This window comes from Gambusia affinis, linkage group LG01 (genome assembly GCF_019740435.1).
Source record: "Gambusia affinis linkage group LG01, SWU_Gaff_1.0, whole genome shotgun sequence".
Taxonomy (NCBI): Eukaryota; Metazoa; Chordata; class Actinopteri; order Cyprinodontiformes; family Poeciliidae; genus Gambusia; species Gambusia affinis.
Window position 1 is genome coordinate 34,451,192 of NC_057868.1, and position 14,939 is coordinate 34,466,130.

At 38.4% G+C, this 14,939-nt stretch overlaps 1 protein-coding gene across 2 annotated transcripts in view; it reads left to right on the forward strand.

The window, feature by feature from the left end:
- Nucleotides 1-14,939, forward strand: part of scube3 (signal peptide, CUB domain, EGF-like 3) — a 107,837-nt gene that overhangs the window by 61,330 nt on the left and 31,568 nt on the right. Inside the window, exons 5-7 of one of the 2 annotated variants that reach the window (XM_044129239.1) lie at nt 3,693-3,839; nt 5,054-5,170; nt 12,625-12,672. In XM_044129239.1, coding sequence (XP_043985174.1) covers nt 3,693-3,839; nt 5,054-5,170; nt 12,625-12,672 — 312 coding nt within the window. The remainder of the gene's footprint in view (nt 1-3,692; nt 3,840-5,053; nt 5,171-12,624; nt 12,673-14,939) is intronic. The other variant, XM_044129247.1, reaches the window with a different exon arrangement.

Sequence of the window (14,939 nt, forward strand, 5' to 3'; positions counted from 1 at the left end):
GTCTTCACTTGTTCAGACTCTCACTTGTCCACTTTGTCCTCCTCTTCCTCTGAGAGCATTGTCCTTAATCCCTTTTGTTTCAAGTATTTCATTTTATTTTTTGTCAGACCTTATCAGGCTTAATAAACACAGTTGTAAAGTGCGGTTTCTCTGCCCATGGGGCATTCAAGGGCGTATTTGGGCTGGGAAATGTGCATAATGAATGTCAGCGTGGCATCACAGTGTCAAAAGCGCAATGTTTTAGGATTCTAGTGGTGTTGTTCACTTAATGTCATGTCCTGCAGTTACTCCTGCTGATGAAGCTGAACTTCCATTAAGTTAATGGCAAACACACAAATTGATTCCTGTTCAAGAAAATTTAAAAATACCTTTTCCTAGTTGCTTCCTCCCAGAGGACTAAGTGGTTTATTTCTGTAGGAATGAAAATAAGTACTAGAAATTTATCAAATTTAAAAAAGTGCGTATGGCGTCAGAAGGATATTTAGAAACTAATCTTTTTTTCATGGATTTGAAAGAAAAGATAGATAGATAAGAAACAAAAAACAAAACTTTTAAAGAGAGAAGTTTTTTTGATTGTTAGGAAAAGCACACAGGTATCTTGAAGAGCAAGAAACACTCTGATAAAACCCCCAAGTTATGCTTAGTGTCACATTTTAGCAACTTTAAGTTAAAAACCTGGTTCTATCATGATGGCAGGTGTTGTTTCAATGCATCTTCCTGGACCGCATTCTTCTGAAAAAGGTTGATAGTAAACTGTTTTTTTGTGTTGCATTGATAATTCTGCTGGTTATTCCTTCTGCAGGTAGTTATCAAACCTTATTGTTCACAAATAAAACCTGGAATGTGCTGACTTCTGGCAGCAGCATTACCTTTAAGTGTTTTGTTCAGAGGTCACATGCTGTGATGGGAGGACAAAGGTAAGGGCACTTTAACGTGCTCTTTCATTTCAATATTCCCTGTTCACCACAAGTGCCGAAACTGGATGGATCCGTTTGGTGTTAAGCTTTGTGAAAAACCACATCCCCTCTGACTTGCTCTTTAGATATTTAAATTAGCCTTACTCAGCTACAGGTCTGTTTCCTGTCCAGATTTCTGAATGTGAAGTGGTCTGTAATAAACAGAAACATGGGTTACTGCTTAGTAGAAAGTCTGATTGACTGATTGCGGGTTTTGTTTTAACATTTTGCTTTTTTCTTCATAAAATATTGGTTTCTTTCTGCCAGTAAGTAATATCCTTCCTGGATGGTTGTTAGAGCGATGTGCTTTGGGCAGATGAAAGCTGAAACTGGCCCCATCTTGTCAACACTTGGACTTGAATTGGTCCTCAGAGAGATGAGGAGCCTGGTTTTGGCCTCAGTCTCACATGTTATGGATAGGTGGGTGTGTTGTATTCACATTCATATGAGATTATGAATTCAGATAACCACCTTGGTCAGTAATCATAAATGGCTACAGGAAATTTACTCTGGTGTACATGGATGAATGCATTCTGCTCTGGCTGCAGATAGAAGCAGAGAAAAGAAACCAGGAAACTCCACATTGGCTTAAGGCATCCATGTGACAAGCTCTGGAAATCCTTGCACTTTAAACAATCAGATATGTTGACGCACATTCAGCTTAGCATGGCCTTTTTCATTTGGGCGTTCATGTCTGATGGCCCCAGCATCTTGTCAAGGATGTAAACAGCTCTGACAGGAAAGTGGGAGAGGATTGCATAACCTTCGTATGCTTGTTGACAGACTTAAAGTGATGGACAGCACATTAGTCAGAAGGTCAGGATTCTTGATTAGGTTCACATCACCTAAAGTAAGCCAACTCAATTTCAGTGCCATCAGTATAAGCAGACATGCAGTGTCTTGCAAAGTTCAAAGTTATTCACACCACTTTAACTTACAATCACAAACCTTTCCATATTTTTATTGGGATCTTATGTGATAGACCGGCAGAAAGTAAGGTGTAATTGGGAGGGAAAATGTAAACCAAGTGCAACAAATATCATAGTTATAGAGTTTATCTTTTGTACAATTTTCTGTGAAAATAAAGCAGATCTGTGAAGATTTCAGAGGTTTGCTAGAAAACATTCATGAAAATTCTGCAGCATGAAGTTCAAGGAACAAAACAGACAGACCAGGAATGATGTTGTGTGGAGGTTTAAAGTACAACAAAACAAACAAAAAGAAAACATTATCGACGGCTTTAAATTTATCACAGATCAACCTTGAGAATATTATGAAACTATGGCATAAATGCAGCTCAGCCAAGACAGGCTGTACAGCTACACTGACAGTCCAGACATAAATCAAAGGAGCAGTAAAGAAGCCCATGAGGACCCAGGAGGTGATGCAAAGATCTACAGTTCAGGTGGGAGATTCTGTTTACAGAAAAATTATTAGTCATACTATCCAGAAATCTGTCCTTTATTAAAAAAAAAAATTAAAAAAAAGTGACATAAAGAAAGTGACTTTCAGTGGAAAGGGATTAAAAAATATCAAGTTTTCAGATCAGGTTTTTGGAGTTTTCTAAAAAAAAAAAAGATTTAGCTGAAACTGTTTGTTTTGTTAACACAACAGTAATCTTGATCTTTTCAGCTATAAACACTCCAGGTGATTTTGGCATCAAAACAATGGATGAAAATTTAAAAAAAACATAGATCATATGTCGCAGAAGTCATTTGACAACATGCTTAACATTTTTTAATGTAATCCCTGAATAGGAACCTTTAATTATTAATCCATGACATCTTGTTTTCCTTTGGTACAAACAAAGTTTGACATATTTCCCATTTCTCTGGGCCTCTAACAAGAGAACATGCCATCTATAAATTTGCTGCTTACTTTAAACTACCCACATTTATAGTCAGAAGCATAATTTAAAAAATAGTATCAAGTGGAACTGCAATAAATAAGACAAACATGCATGTTTATCTTGCCACCATGGACAGTTAGGAAGATGATACGAGAGGGAAAGAAAATCTGCAATCTTCAGTGACACGGTGCTGTCAGTCACCATATGAACTATTTATTTTAGGGATTTCAAACAGATGTTTAAAAAGGTAGCAGTAATTGCAAAGGGTGCTGTGTAATTTACGGCATGAGGGCCTTGGAACGCTTCAGGTGCTTGTTATATCTGCAATAAAATAATCTTGCATTCGTCTTTCGGAAATTTGTGTTGCAATAGTTTAGTCAAATACTTGCAGACGTAGGTCATGCTTTGAGTCATGAAAGTGTAAACTGACAGCCTTAATTTACTGGAAGGAGTTTTGATCTCACTGCTGGGGGAGTTTTATTTTTTTGTGTTCCGTGTTTCTTTTTTTTATGGGGGATTACTCCAATTAAAATTACAGCTCTATGGAATCGGCTCCTGCTGGGAGTTTTATCCCTTTCTCTTGGCAGCCTTTCTTTTTATAGCCTGGAAACGGTAAGCATGCTCCAACAAGAACCTGACTCTTTGTGAAGGGATACTGAGCATGTCAGTCACCAGCAGTCAGCAGGCATACAAGGCTCCTTAGGTCAGAATGCGTGACAGGCATTTGAACATTTGTAGTCCACTTACCATCTCTGTGATATTTAATGTAAACCAAACTTTTGGTTTACGGGACGCTCTGTGGCTTTAAAAACAGTGTCTAATCTTCACGGCAGCTGAGAGATAAACGTTCTCTGCAAACCATACATGTCCTGCTGTTTTCTTCACAGTGCAAGCAGAAGGCACAAAGGAGGGGCCCACCTGCATGGACAAGAACCACGGCTGCGCACACATCTGCAGGGAAGCGCAGAAGGGTGGCATCTCCTGTGAGTGCCGACCTGGATTCCAGCTCACCCGGAACATGAAGGACTGCAAACGTAAGTCATCCGAACCCCAGGGGTTGCATGGAAACATGCACAAATGTCAGTATGGCTGCTTTATTGGCTCCAAAGGAAGAAGGTGATTGTGGTTTGGAAACAGGCTGAGGATGGATAATCGCACTCACCACACAAACGTCTTCCAAAAAAAGTTTGAAGTTGACATTTATGTGGCATTACCGAGCTCTGACTAATCTTCTCACTGGTGCTCGTAAAAAATAAAAAAGAAACATGTTTTTCAAATAAGTAGGGATCATTTACACAACCGTGGCAAGTGTTGGAGGTTAGTCGAAGGGGACTGCTCGGACAGACAGCGCGCACTTCCTGTTGCCGTGCAACAGAGATCATCCTGTCAGAGCTGGGGGCCAGGGCCTGATAGGGTGGGAGGGATTTGTCTGTGTTTGGATAAGGATTGGAGAAGTGTTATTCTATGGTTTCTCAATGACAGCTCAGGAAAAAGGCAAAAGGTGTTGGGATGGGAGAGTTCAGATAGGATGACGATGGAAGCCTCTGCTCGACCATGCTCTTTTTCACTCTGTCATCACAGGTTTCTTTGAAAGGTTAAGCTCTTTAAACGCTCTGCTCCATAAATGTACTTCACAGAAACATGTAAAATTGCAGTAAAAATCGAAGGCTTCCTGTTATGATTCATGAATTGCTGCAAAATTAACTGAGCTTGTCAGATTTCCCTCCTAATCTCACAGTTCAGACTCAAATATGGTGGCTTTGGTATTGATTGTAATGAGTGCTGAAAACAAAAGGTAATTATACTATTTAGGACATTTTACTCTTTAACCACGGTTGAAGTACAGATATTGAGTAGAGTATTTAGCATGAGGAATGAGACATCATGCACAGATTTGGTCTTATTACAGAGCAGCTGATCATATAGCAAGAAAATGCTAACTTGTTTGTTAGCATTGCTCTATTGAAACAGGGTTGACGTTTAATCTCTGCATTAGCAGTAGCTCAGTCAACAATCAGTGCTTCTGATTAAGTGCTCTTTCTGAAACAAACCTTACTGAATGTGTCTTTGAAGCCATGGGAAGTTCAGTGTTTACGCGATGGAGCATATGGCCCAGTGAAAGAGTTGCATGTTATTTACTCGTTCTCCACTTCCTGACACCTCCTCGCTGACTGTTAAAAATTCGAGAAAAAGTTGTGTGCACACTCCTCTTTAATTAGCTCGTGTTTACTCCTGCCTCCTTTCATAGTGACGTGCAACTACGGCAATGGAGGCTGCCAGCACATCTGCGAGGAGACGGACCATGGCCCCAAATGTTCCTGCCACATGAAGTTTGTCCTCCACAGCGATGGAAAGACTTGTGTAGGTGAGTCATCTCATCCAGAAACAACCACAAATGGCAGGAAATAATTCTTGTTGAATGAGGAAATCGCAGCACAGTGAGATCTGAGCAAATTTAATTGACATTTAAAATGGGGTTTTACGTGATAAAATGCAAGCTGAGTAGCAGGCTTTGTTACATTTAAGAGATATTGCTGAACTTTTTCTAATGATCCGTGACATGCAAGGTCAAAGGGCTACCGTTCACTGTTCTCTCCTTTTCGTGCTCCTTTAGCGTAAACTCCTCGCTGCTGCATCTGCTTCCGCCTCTCTTCCTCCGACTTTTTACTGGACGCTGTCTTTTTCTCTCTCTGTTTTCCACAGTCATGTCAGAAACACACACCCTCTCTCAACCTGTGGGTCACTTACTTCACTGCTTCCTGTCTGAGATTAACTCACACACCTGATCTAACCTTCCGCTGGCATGTATCAGTGTTTGCCTCAGGTTACTTAGTTTGAGGGAAAATCTATTGGCTACTCGGATTGTATTGAGCCATTCTGACGGGCACTTTTTAACCAGACACTGTGTCCAGGAGAGTGGGAGCACAGTGCTTGACGGATGTGTATAACCATGCAGAAGATTGTTGATATTTCTGTGATGGAGTAGAAATAAATCAGGTGCTAATGCAAAGCCAAAGTAGCAGAACAACCTTTGTTTTTTTACCTCCAGTACCTTGCAAAAACATCTTCATACACCTTCAACTGTTAAACATTAGGTCAATTTATTTTATTGAACTTTATGTGATAGACCATCATATGGTCCTGTTTTAAAAAATAAATAAATAACCAGCTGCCTTCAGAAGTCACCTCAGGATGGCAGAAAATAAAGTTGTGGAGAAGCCTAATGCAGATTAGTTAGGTAATAAAACATTTCAAGCTTTCAACATCTCGCATAACCCTTATCCATCCATTATGTCAAAAAGAAAAGACATTGCAACTCCAAACCTAAAAAGCCACGGCTGTGGTACTAAAATGACAGGCTAGAAGCAAGGAGGGTGATAATCAGAACAGACTAGTGGTAACTGTGTAGGAAGACTCTGTAACTGGACAAGTTTTAGTGGTGCAGTGGACAAGTCTGTCAAAAACACAGCTATTGTCAGGAGAGAGCTGTTCCTCCCATCTGGAGTTTGCCACAAACTAAATAAGGGACACATGAAAGATTTAGAAGCATTGGACCAACATTCAACCTTTTAGGCTGCGTGCAAAGACTACATGTGTGGAGGTAAATGAAAAGCTCAGTCAGTTCAGGGGACTAAGTTCAACTTGCTAAGAAAATGTTGAAAAATTGACATATTTATTTGGTTTGTTCAAACTTAACGCTAACCAATAATAATGTCATGCAGCTGCAACAGCAGCTCATTTGGCTGCTGTCACAAGAAGTTTTAACATAACAAGAGAGCAATTTTTCTTTTTAGTTTAAAGAAAGAAAAATAAATAAATAAATACCTTATTTGTTTATTTATTGAATTATGGATTTCTATATTGGGAGTATCTCATTGAAAACTTTACATTTCATCTCACCACAATGTCCCTCCCCAGGCAGAAAGAATGGATTTGTTGCTGCAAACCAAAAACCTTTAAAAGGAAAATATTATGGCATTTGAGATAGTTGAAATGTTCTTGGGTTTATTAGAAAAGTATATTCTTACCGGGAAGACTAGAATGATGGATATTTAGCTAAAAAAACACCCCTGGCTATTAACTTTTAAAATATCTTGCCATAAGAGAGGAAGTCATCATGATGCTGCGATGTATCTATGAGCCAAATGCCCCAAAAGATTAAGAGATGGGGACTACATCATTCTGATTTTAAAACAAACGCACCCAACCCTTTCCAGATTTTTTTATTTGTAAAATAAACTGACCATGTTTTTTTTCCATCCAGTTCACAATTATACACTTTTTTGTTGGTCTAACATAAAAACCCAATAAAACTCATTGACGTTTTATTGACCTTTGCAACACAAGAAAATGTGAAAAAGTTTTGCAAACTTCTTACTACACTGTATTCAATCAATGAGCAGAGTTATTGTCTGCAGTTCTCTGAGCTTAAAATTAGATTTTGAACCAGTTGGATAAGACCTGTCTTGAATAAAGATGAGCGTCGAATTGATTTTGGTAGGTGTGTCTGCAGCACAGCCCGGTGACGTTGGTGCTCGGTTTCAGCGGCTGTTAAGTTTGAGAGCATGGTTTGAGTAGTGCCTGATTAGCTCAGTGTTTCTGGATCCCTCTCATGACCGCAGTCCTGATGAGAGCCAGACCCATGTCAAGGTCTGGTCAGCCAACCTGTCATTATTGCTGTATCCCCGTAGGCCAGGATGATACCACAAAGTTGACCTCAACCAAATTATATGTCTTTGCCAGTCGTTTTCGAGGCAGAGCAAATGCACGTTTGTTGTGCCAGATTAGGAAGCAGTCAGCCAGTTAAAATCTCAGATTTTCCCCCGCAGAGTCTGGGGTTGCAGCGGTGAGGGAGCCATACGCCGCGGCTGGCTTTTGGGCACTTCATTTTTTGCTCTCTATTACTTAATAAAGTCTCAATCACAACAAACACTCATAGAAACCACTGATGAAAGAGTGAACGACAAGGATGATGGTGCAGTCTGAACAAGGGAACTCTGCACTGGAAAAACTTTATAGGATTAAAAAGTTGACTTTAAATGCAAAACATACTGAAACATTTTGAAATCAAAATTGTTATGTATATAATATTTCAGTTTTCTATGCCGGCTTTAATTCAATAAGTCATCCATCTGGGGAAAACAAAAAGCAAGAGGTAACTTTATATTTAACCATGAAATCTAATTTCCGTTCGAAATGCCAAAATTAAAACTTTATGAATGTCTCTGTGGAACATACTTCCTTTCTTGTAAGCCGGTGTATCCAGCAGATAATCTCCAGAGGCATTTTGCTTTCTTACGTGTTTTGCTGGTGGATAGTATGCTGCAGCTTTTTCATCAGTCCTATTTTGAAGGGATCTTATGTGTATTCTGTCACACTTTCAATCATTTGTTTTGTGGTGATTCTCCTTAACCAAGGGTTACTCATGCTTATCTTTAATAATGCGCCACGCGTCGCTCAGTTTGAATTCTCATTTTTCATTCTGCCTGTTTCACTTCCGTTGGTGTCCTGCTTGCTGCATCTAGAAGACTTGTATGGATGCAACACTTACACTGCCGTCCTTTAGACAAAACGTTCACAAACACAAACTCTTTGAAGTTAAATTTTTCACAAGTCTTATTTGTTGTGGTGTGCAACAGGGAAGTTCAGATATCAGAGATGAGAAGTCATCATGTGGTGGCATTTATGTTGTTAGCACAGCAAATCATAAACACTCACAAATAGCAGGCAGATGCAGGAGTTCAGTCATTTGAAGAGTCAGCCAAATGACGCAACGCACACACAAACAATATGAGAGACGCATTTTATGAATGAAAACCATAAAAACAGGGACACAAACATATCCTGTCCTACATAAATGCTTGCATGTAAACACGTGCAGGTTACATGCATAAGTCCATAAGATAAACAAATTGCTGTGGGTGGTCTGGATTCCCACTTGTGTCACGCAGCACCCTGTACGTAACACTATTTTTCGGATGCTGCATGTTGAGACAGGGAAATGTTGTCTTATCTCTGCATGCCTTTGCTGTTACCCTCTTTACTTCAGCATCAGATTCACCTGAAAAGGGCCACCTGTGGATGGCATTCTGAGAAATATTTTGGTTTCAGTGGTAGAAATTACATTTTCAATATACTTTAAAAAACATTAAAACATAAATAATTCAAGTGAATATTTAAAATTATGATATAAAAACTGCAAACTAGGCAACAAACTGCTGGGGCTGCATGGCATGTCAATTCATCATTAATCTACTTCCTCTGTATGCAATATCACATCCCAAAGAACTGCTAATTATGTAAATACTTTGCACCCAGGTTTGCTACGCCAGTAGTGTTTAATGCAACATAAATATGTTTCTGAAGTAAGCATCTCGTTAAGGTAAGGCAGTCAACTCATTAAGAAATAACAACTAAGTTGCTTCATTGTCAAAACAGCCAGAAACTGTTTTGACAAGACTTTTTCAATAAAAGTCCCAGCTACTGAGTATCCCAGTAGCTGGGATACTCATGCTCATTATCTGGGCTCTATTTGCTATGAACTCAAGTACAGAAAGACTTTGACACAATTTAGTTATCCGTTTATTTATTACAAGTCATATTGTTCACCAGCGGCAGGTTTTCCTGATATTGTGTAGCCTTACACTCTGCCGTATACCTACTAAATTGTACTGTATTTTAATTATATACTGAAAACCAAAACAAGTGTTATGAAAATGTGAAGTGGAACAGAAAAGATGTCTGGTTTTAAGTTGGTGCAAAAAAAAAATCTGAAAAATGTGGCAATTCTTCTTTATTTTGATACCCCTAAATATATTATAGTTCAACCAATTGTCTTCAGAAATCCCCTAATTAGTAACCAGAGTCCACCTGAGTGTATTTTAGTCCCAGTATTAATACAACTGCTCTGTGAAGAACCCAGAGGTGACTCAGAAAATATCAGTGAACAGACTGCATCATTGAGACCAACAAGCACAGCAGACGGGTCAGAGACAAAGTTGTGGAGACTTTTAAAGCAGCATTAGATTACAAAGCAATATCCCAAGCTTTAAAGATACTGCAGTGCACAGTTCAACACAAAAACAAATGGAAGCATACCAAGAAAGAGCTCCACAGTTCAGGTTGCCAGATCTGTGAATAGGACCTCAAGCACTTGTTCCCCACAGTCTCACCTGGCGTTGGCAGCAGTATGCTTCCAGAAGTTGGAAGAAAGTACTTTCACCAGTTAAGTAGAAATGTACCTTTTTGCTCAATATGCAAAATATGAGTGCTTCCTCATAGCACACTGCCCTACATGTTTTAGATGTCTTCCTTCTTTAAAACTTCTGATTCAGATAACTCAGTTCAGCAAATGCGTGTGAATCAGAGGAGACACCTAAAACATGCAGGACAGTGTGCCTTGAAGACCAGGGTTGGGAAACAGTATTCTAGCACATAGTACTCAACACAGCACTTCATCATTGCCTTTGTGGAGGATAGTAGGAGCTAAACGCAGGACAGAAAACCTGTTAGAGGATGCAAACATCTTGAGACAGGGGCGAATTCCAGCGTTCCTGTCAAAGTCCAGACCTAATTGAGGATCTATGGCAGACTGAAATTGATGATGACACACACTCTTGATCTAATCAGTTGCTTGAGATCATTGTCTCAAGAAAATGGCTGAAAACTTTAGTTTTTAGATGTGCAAAGCTGGTAGAGACACCCAAAGGATTTCTATCTGTGCTGACTGGAGTTGGGGATGGGATGGCGACTACAACTGCATGCCATACTTTTCAGATTTTATTTGTAAAAACCGTTTAAACCATTTCACAAATATGCACAAATATGCTGTATTGTGTTTCAATTATAGTCCAAATGAAATACATCAAAGCTTTTGCTTCTAATGTGACAAAATGTGACACATTAAATGAGTGTAAATACTTTGTCGCCACACATCAAGGGTCAGTGTTGATGCTAAAGTAAAGTAGCTCATGAGTAGGATATAGTACTTGGAAAACCTCGTCAATCAGATTTACAGGAAACTTTATTCACTGTAATTTGAAATTGAATTTGTCATAAAAAGCTAATCTCTCTGCTGCAGCTTTTATTGACAGCACAGCCGCTGTCAGGCCGCCAACAGTGTTTTGACAAAACAGCCTAACAAACTGAATTCCTGAATGATATAACCATAAAAGATCTTAAAAGACGTCATAAAGTGCAGAACTGAGTCTGGCTGTCCTTGAGTTTCAGCTTTTGCAGCACTAACAACCACTTGATCTGTCTGTCAAGGCTCATACTAACCAGCAGAAGCCTCCTCTCATATGCAAACAGCCAAACTGTCTTTTGTGGAACATTTATTTGCATGACTGCATGTTGCAAGGTAACACTTTTGCCTTGATATGTCACCTTAATTTCAGTTTAAGCAGAAAAATACTGTCATTATCCCTTTGTTTTCAGGATTTAGTGTATGATAACGTTTGTGACCAGGGAGAGGCTGAATCTAATTTCTTGAAAAAATATCAGGTCATCCTGTTGTATCTTTGTCGTCTCCTGTTGGTATAAACGAAGATTAAAGACACTTGGTGCAGAAGAAATTGTTTTTTATTGTTATTATTCATGCAGCGCATCAGAAATTTCACTTAAGTTTTCTTTTTTTTTTCATTTTAACTAAATCAATCTCTGCAAGAGCTGGCACATGTGTTGGGGGTATTTGTCAGATAAATGATGTGGGGGGAGGAAAAAACACATTCGCACACTTTAAATGAGGTGATGTAATTTTGACTCAACCTTCAACTGATGATGTAGATGATGTGAAGTAGAGGCTTTTAATATTAGGAATATTATTATTGTCTGTAAACGCAGCTGAACAAGCTTTGATGTAGTTCAAGGAAAGGAGAAAACTGTTCACAGCTGCACAAGCAATAAAACATAACTAAAATTTTGTTCTGGTTGCAAAGCTTGAAGACGACTTGTAGTAATGATTTTACCATAAACAGAAAAAAAGATCCAAATGAGCTAAGAAAATCCAGGCAGCCATTTAATAGACTATAAGCTATTAAATTCACAGCTGATGATAAAAATAGATTATTACATTGTGGTTAGAAAATATAAAAAATTTTCCACATAATGGTTGCAGAAATCACATACAGTGTCTTAGGAAAACTGTTTAAACTCATTAACATTTTATTGTCATACTTAGAATTTAGTGGGATTCTATTTGAGAGACCAACACAAGTTCTGCATAATGTGTGAAGTAGAGGAAAGATTACATTTCGTTTCAGTTATTATTATTTTTTCCAAATCCAAATCTTTACGGCTTGATTTGCACTTGTCCTCTGGATCCACACTTTGTAAAAGTGAATCCTGCTACATTTGCAGCAACAAGTCTTTCAGGGTGTTTACACGTCTACAGATTGAAATTTTCGCACATTTGTCTTTGCAAAATAGATTGAAGTTAATGGGTCTGGTTGGAAATATATCTATATAAGTACAGAAAACTACATCCTATATCTAAATTCTTTCACCTTAAAATTATACCATCTGTTGCATTGGTAGATGACATAAAATCTAAATAAAATATAATCAAATTTTGTTACTGGAACGTTGCAAATTGTGAAAAAGGTCAGGGGTATGTAGAGTTTCTCCTGTATGGGAACGTCCTGTCTAATGTTTACTGCTGTTAATTCAGCCACAAAATCTCTAAGAAAAGAGGTTATTATACATCTACAAAACTGCTAATTAGAACAAGGAGGATATATTGTTACCTCACCTTTACCTTGTCCCGTTCAAGTGCACACCAAACTAAAGTGTGTGTGTGCATATGTGTGTGTGTGCATGCAGGGGAGAGGAGTGTCCAGTCCCAGGCAGCCCCACAGCTGTTCCCTAATGGTAAATATGTGTTTATCTGGCTCCCCTCTCTCTCTGGGGGTCTGTGGGTGTGGGGAATAGAGCAGTCTAACTGAGCAGACACTGATGTAGCCCCTCCCCTCATGACAATGTTGTTGAGGGGTGAGAGGGGGGGGCATCATCCTTCTGACCTTTGATCTCTGGCTCCTCCCACCAGCTTCCTTTTCCTCCTGTGAATGCCCTCTCAGTAACAGCCACTGCCTGTGTTAAACCACACCTTTTCCAAACACAGCTGCAAACAGGGAGCCTGTGATCTGCTGCGGAGAAGTTATATAACAGAGATGTTTCAGATGTGCTGCGTTTCGTACCGACACGCAGGGAGGCACACAGATATCGCCTTCAGGTCACTCTCGCACCGACACATTTTCTCAGTCAACCCCAAATGTCAAAATATATGCACATATATGCTGATGTCTTTTTATTGTTCTGGGTCACAGAAATCAACATGGGGTAATACAGGAGTTTTAATGTTATAACTCATGCTGGGATCACAAATGTCAGAAGTTCTTACATTTAAGTAAATGTTACAGTTTTCTTTCTAAAGGTCTACCTAAATATACTTCTTTCTATCCATCACTTTTCTTCAGTTTTGGGGTTTTTTTGTGACACCCTATCATAAAATATGTATTGGTTAAGATAGCCTGAGGGTAGAATCCTAATACAGATTTGATTAAGGTAAAAAAGCTATCTGCTTTAGATAAGTTCAGTTTCACCATCCACGGCCACAGCTGAGTGCTGCTACACCTGCAGAATCAAGAAATCACTTAAATAGAACCTGTCAGAAAACATGAAGTCTGTTAAAAGGTTTCTGAAAGTCATACCCAACGCTTTGATTCGAAAGATATTCTGTGGAAAGGAGAGACAAAAATGAAAGTTATTTCAGAAAGTGTGCGTCTCGTTGCATACGGTGACAAGGTCGTCTTCATCATTTCAGTGGAAGCACAAACATGGTGCTGATGATGTGATGGTCCAGGACTGCTTTGCTGCAACAGGCCTTGGATGGCTGCCATGACTGATGAAACAGTGTCTACTTCTCTCTTCCCGAAAATTCTGAAAGATAACGTCTGGGCAGCAATTTGTGACATAAAGGTCAAGAAACTTGTGTTATGCAACAGGACAAAGCTTCAAAGCCCACTAGCAAGAGGAAAGTTTTGGATTGGCAGTTAAGGGGCAAATCATTTTTCACAACCCTGTGGATTTTAATAATGCCACAAATTCTTCTGGACTTATATCTGTGATTCATTTGATCAGTTTTTATTTTCTGTTCCTACTTGCTTTCTGTTTTGTTTTCTATTTTTTATTATAAAAAAAAAAAAGAAATGTGGCTTCATATGCCACATTTATACAAACATTCAAAACTGACCATGTACCAAAATGGACAGTTTCGTACATTTATGAATTCTGAAAACATCAAATTTACAATTTTTTCATAATTTTGGCTTCTATTTTTGCATTTTAATAAATATTATACAACAGTTTAAAACTACATTAAGCAGATATCAACAATGTTTTGATATTTATAAGAAAGTTCATGACAAATTATCCATCATTCTGCTGAAGCTTTGGGAAAATAAAAATGGCAGTGACTCCCTTTGCAACCATTGGACGGCTGGTTAAATTGAGATTTTTGTGTATATATATATATATATATATATATATATATATATATATATATATATATATATATATATATATATATATATAATTTGTTCCAGTGTGCTTTTGCTAGTTATGATTCTAATCATTTTGGTAATCATTTGTCTAGATAATACGATCCAGATTCATATTTAGATCTGATTTTTATATGTGAAATGCAAGAACTCAGCTTTGACATACAGTCTGATAAAAGCAAAAATACTAACACTTAAATTTTAAGGCTTTTAGTATTTTGTAAGGATCAGGAGGTATTTGGACTTTTCTTGTTTTTTCATCAGTTTTTTGATTTTCCCACTTGGTTTTCGTTTAATAAATTCTGCTGTGGTGGAACCTGGCTGCAGCGTTGAACTTTTACCTTCAGTTTCTTAAATCAAAAGTCGTATCTCACATGTGCTGTTTGTGGGTGCATTAGCATATAAAGCGAATTAGATGACCAGAAGTCCAAAACAATCAGATTAACTGTGCTGTTTTTACGAGTCAGACCAAAGACTTCTGCTTTATTTGTGTTTTGATTTGACTGATGTGAGTGAAATTAGGCTTGCAGCATTTCAAACACTCTGCCGTGGTGTTCCTAAACTCCATCATCATGGCCT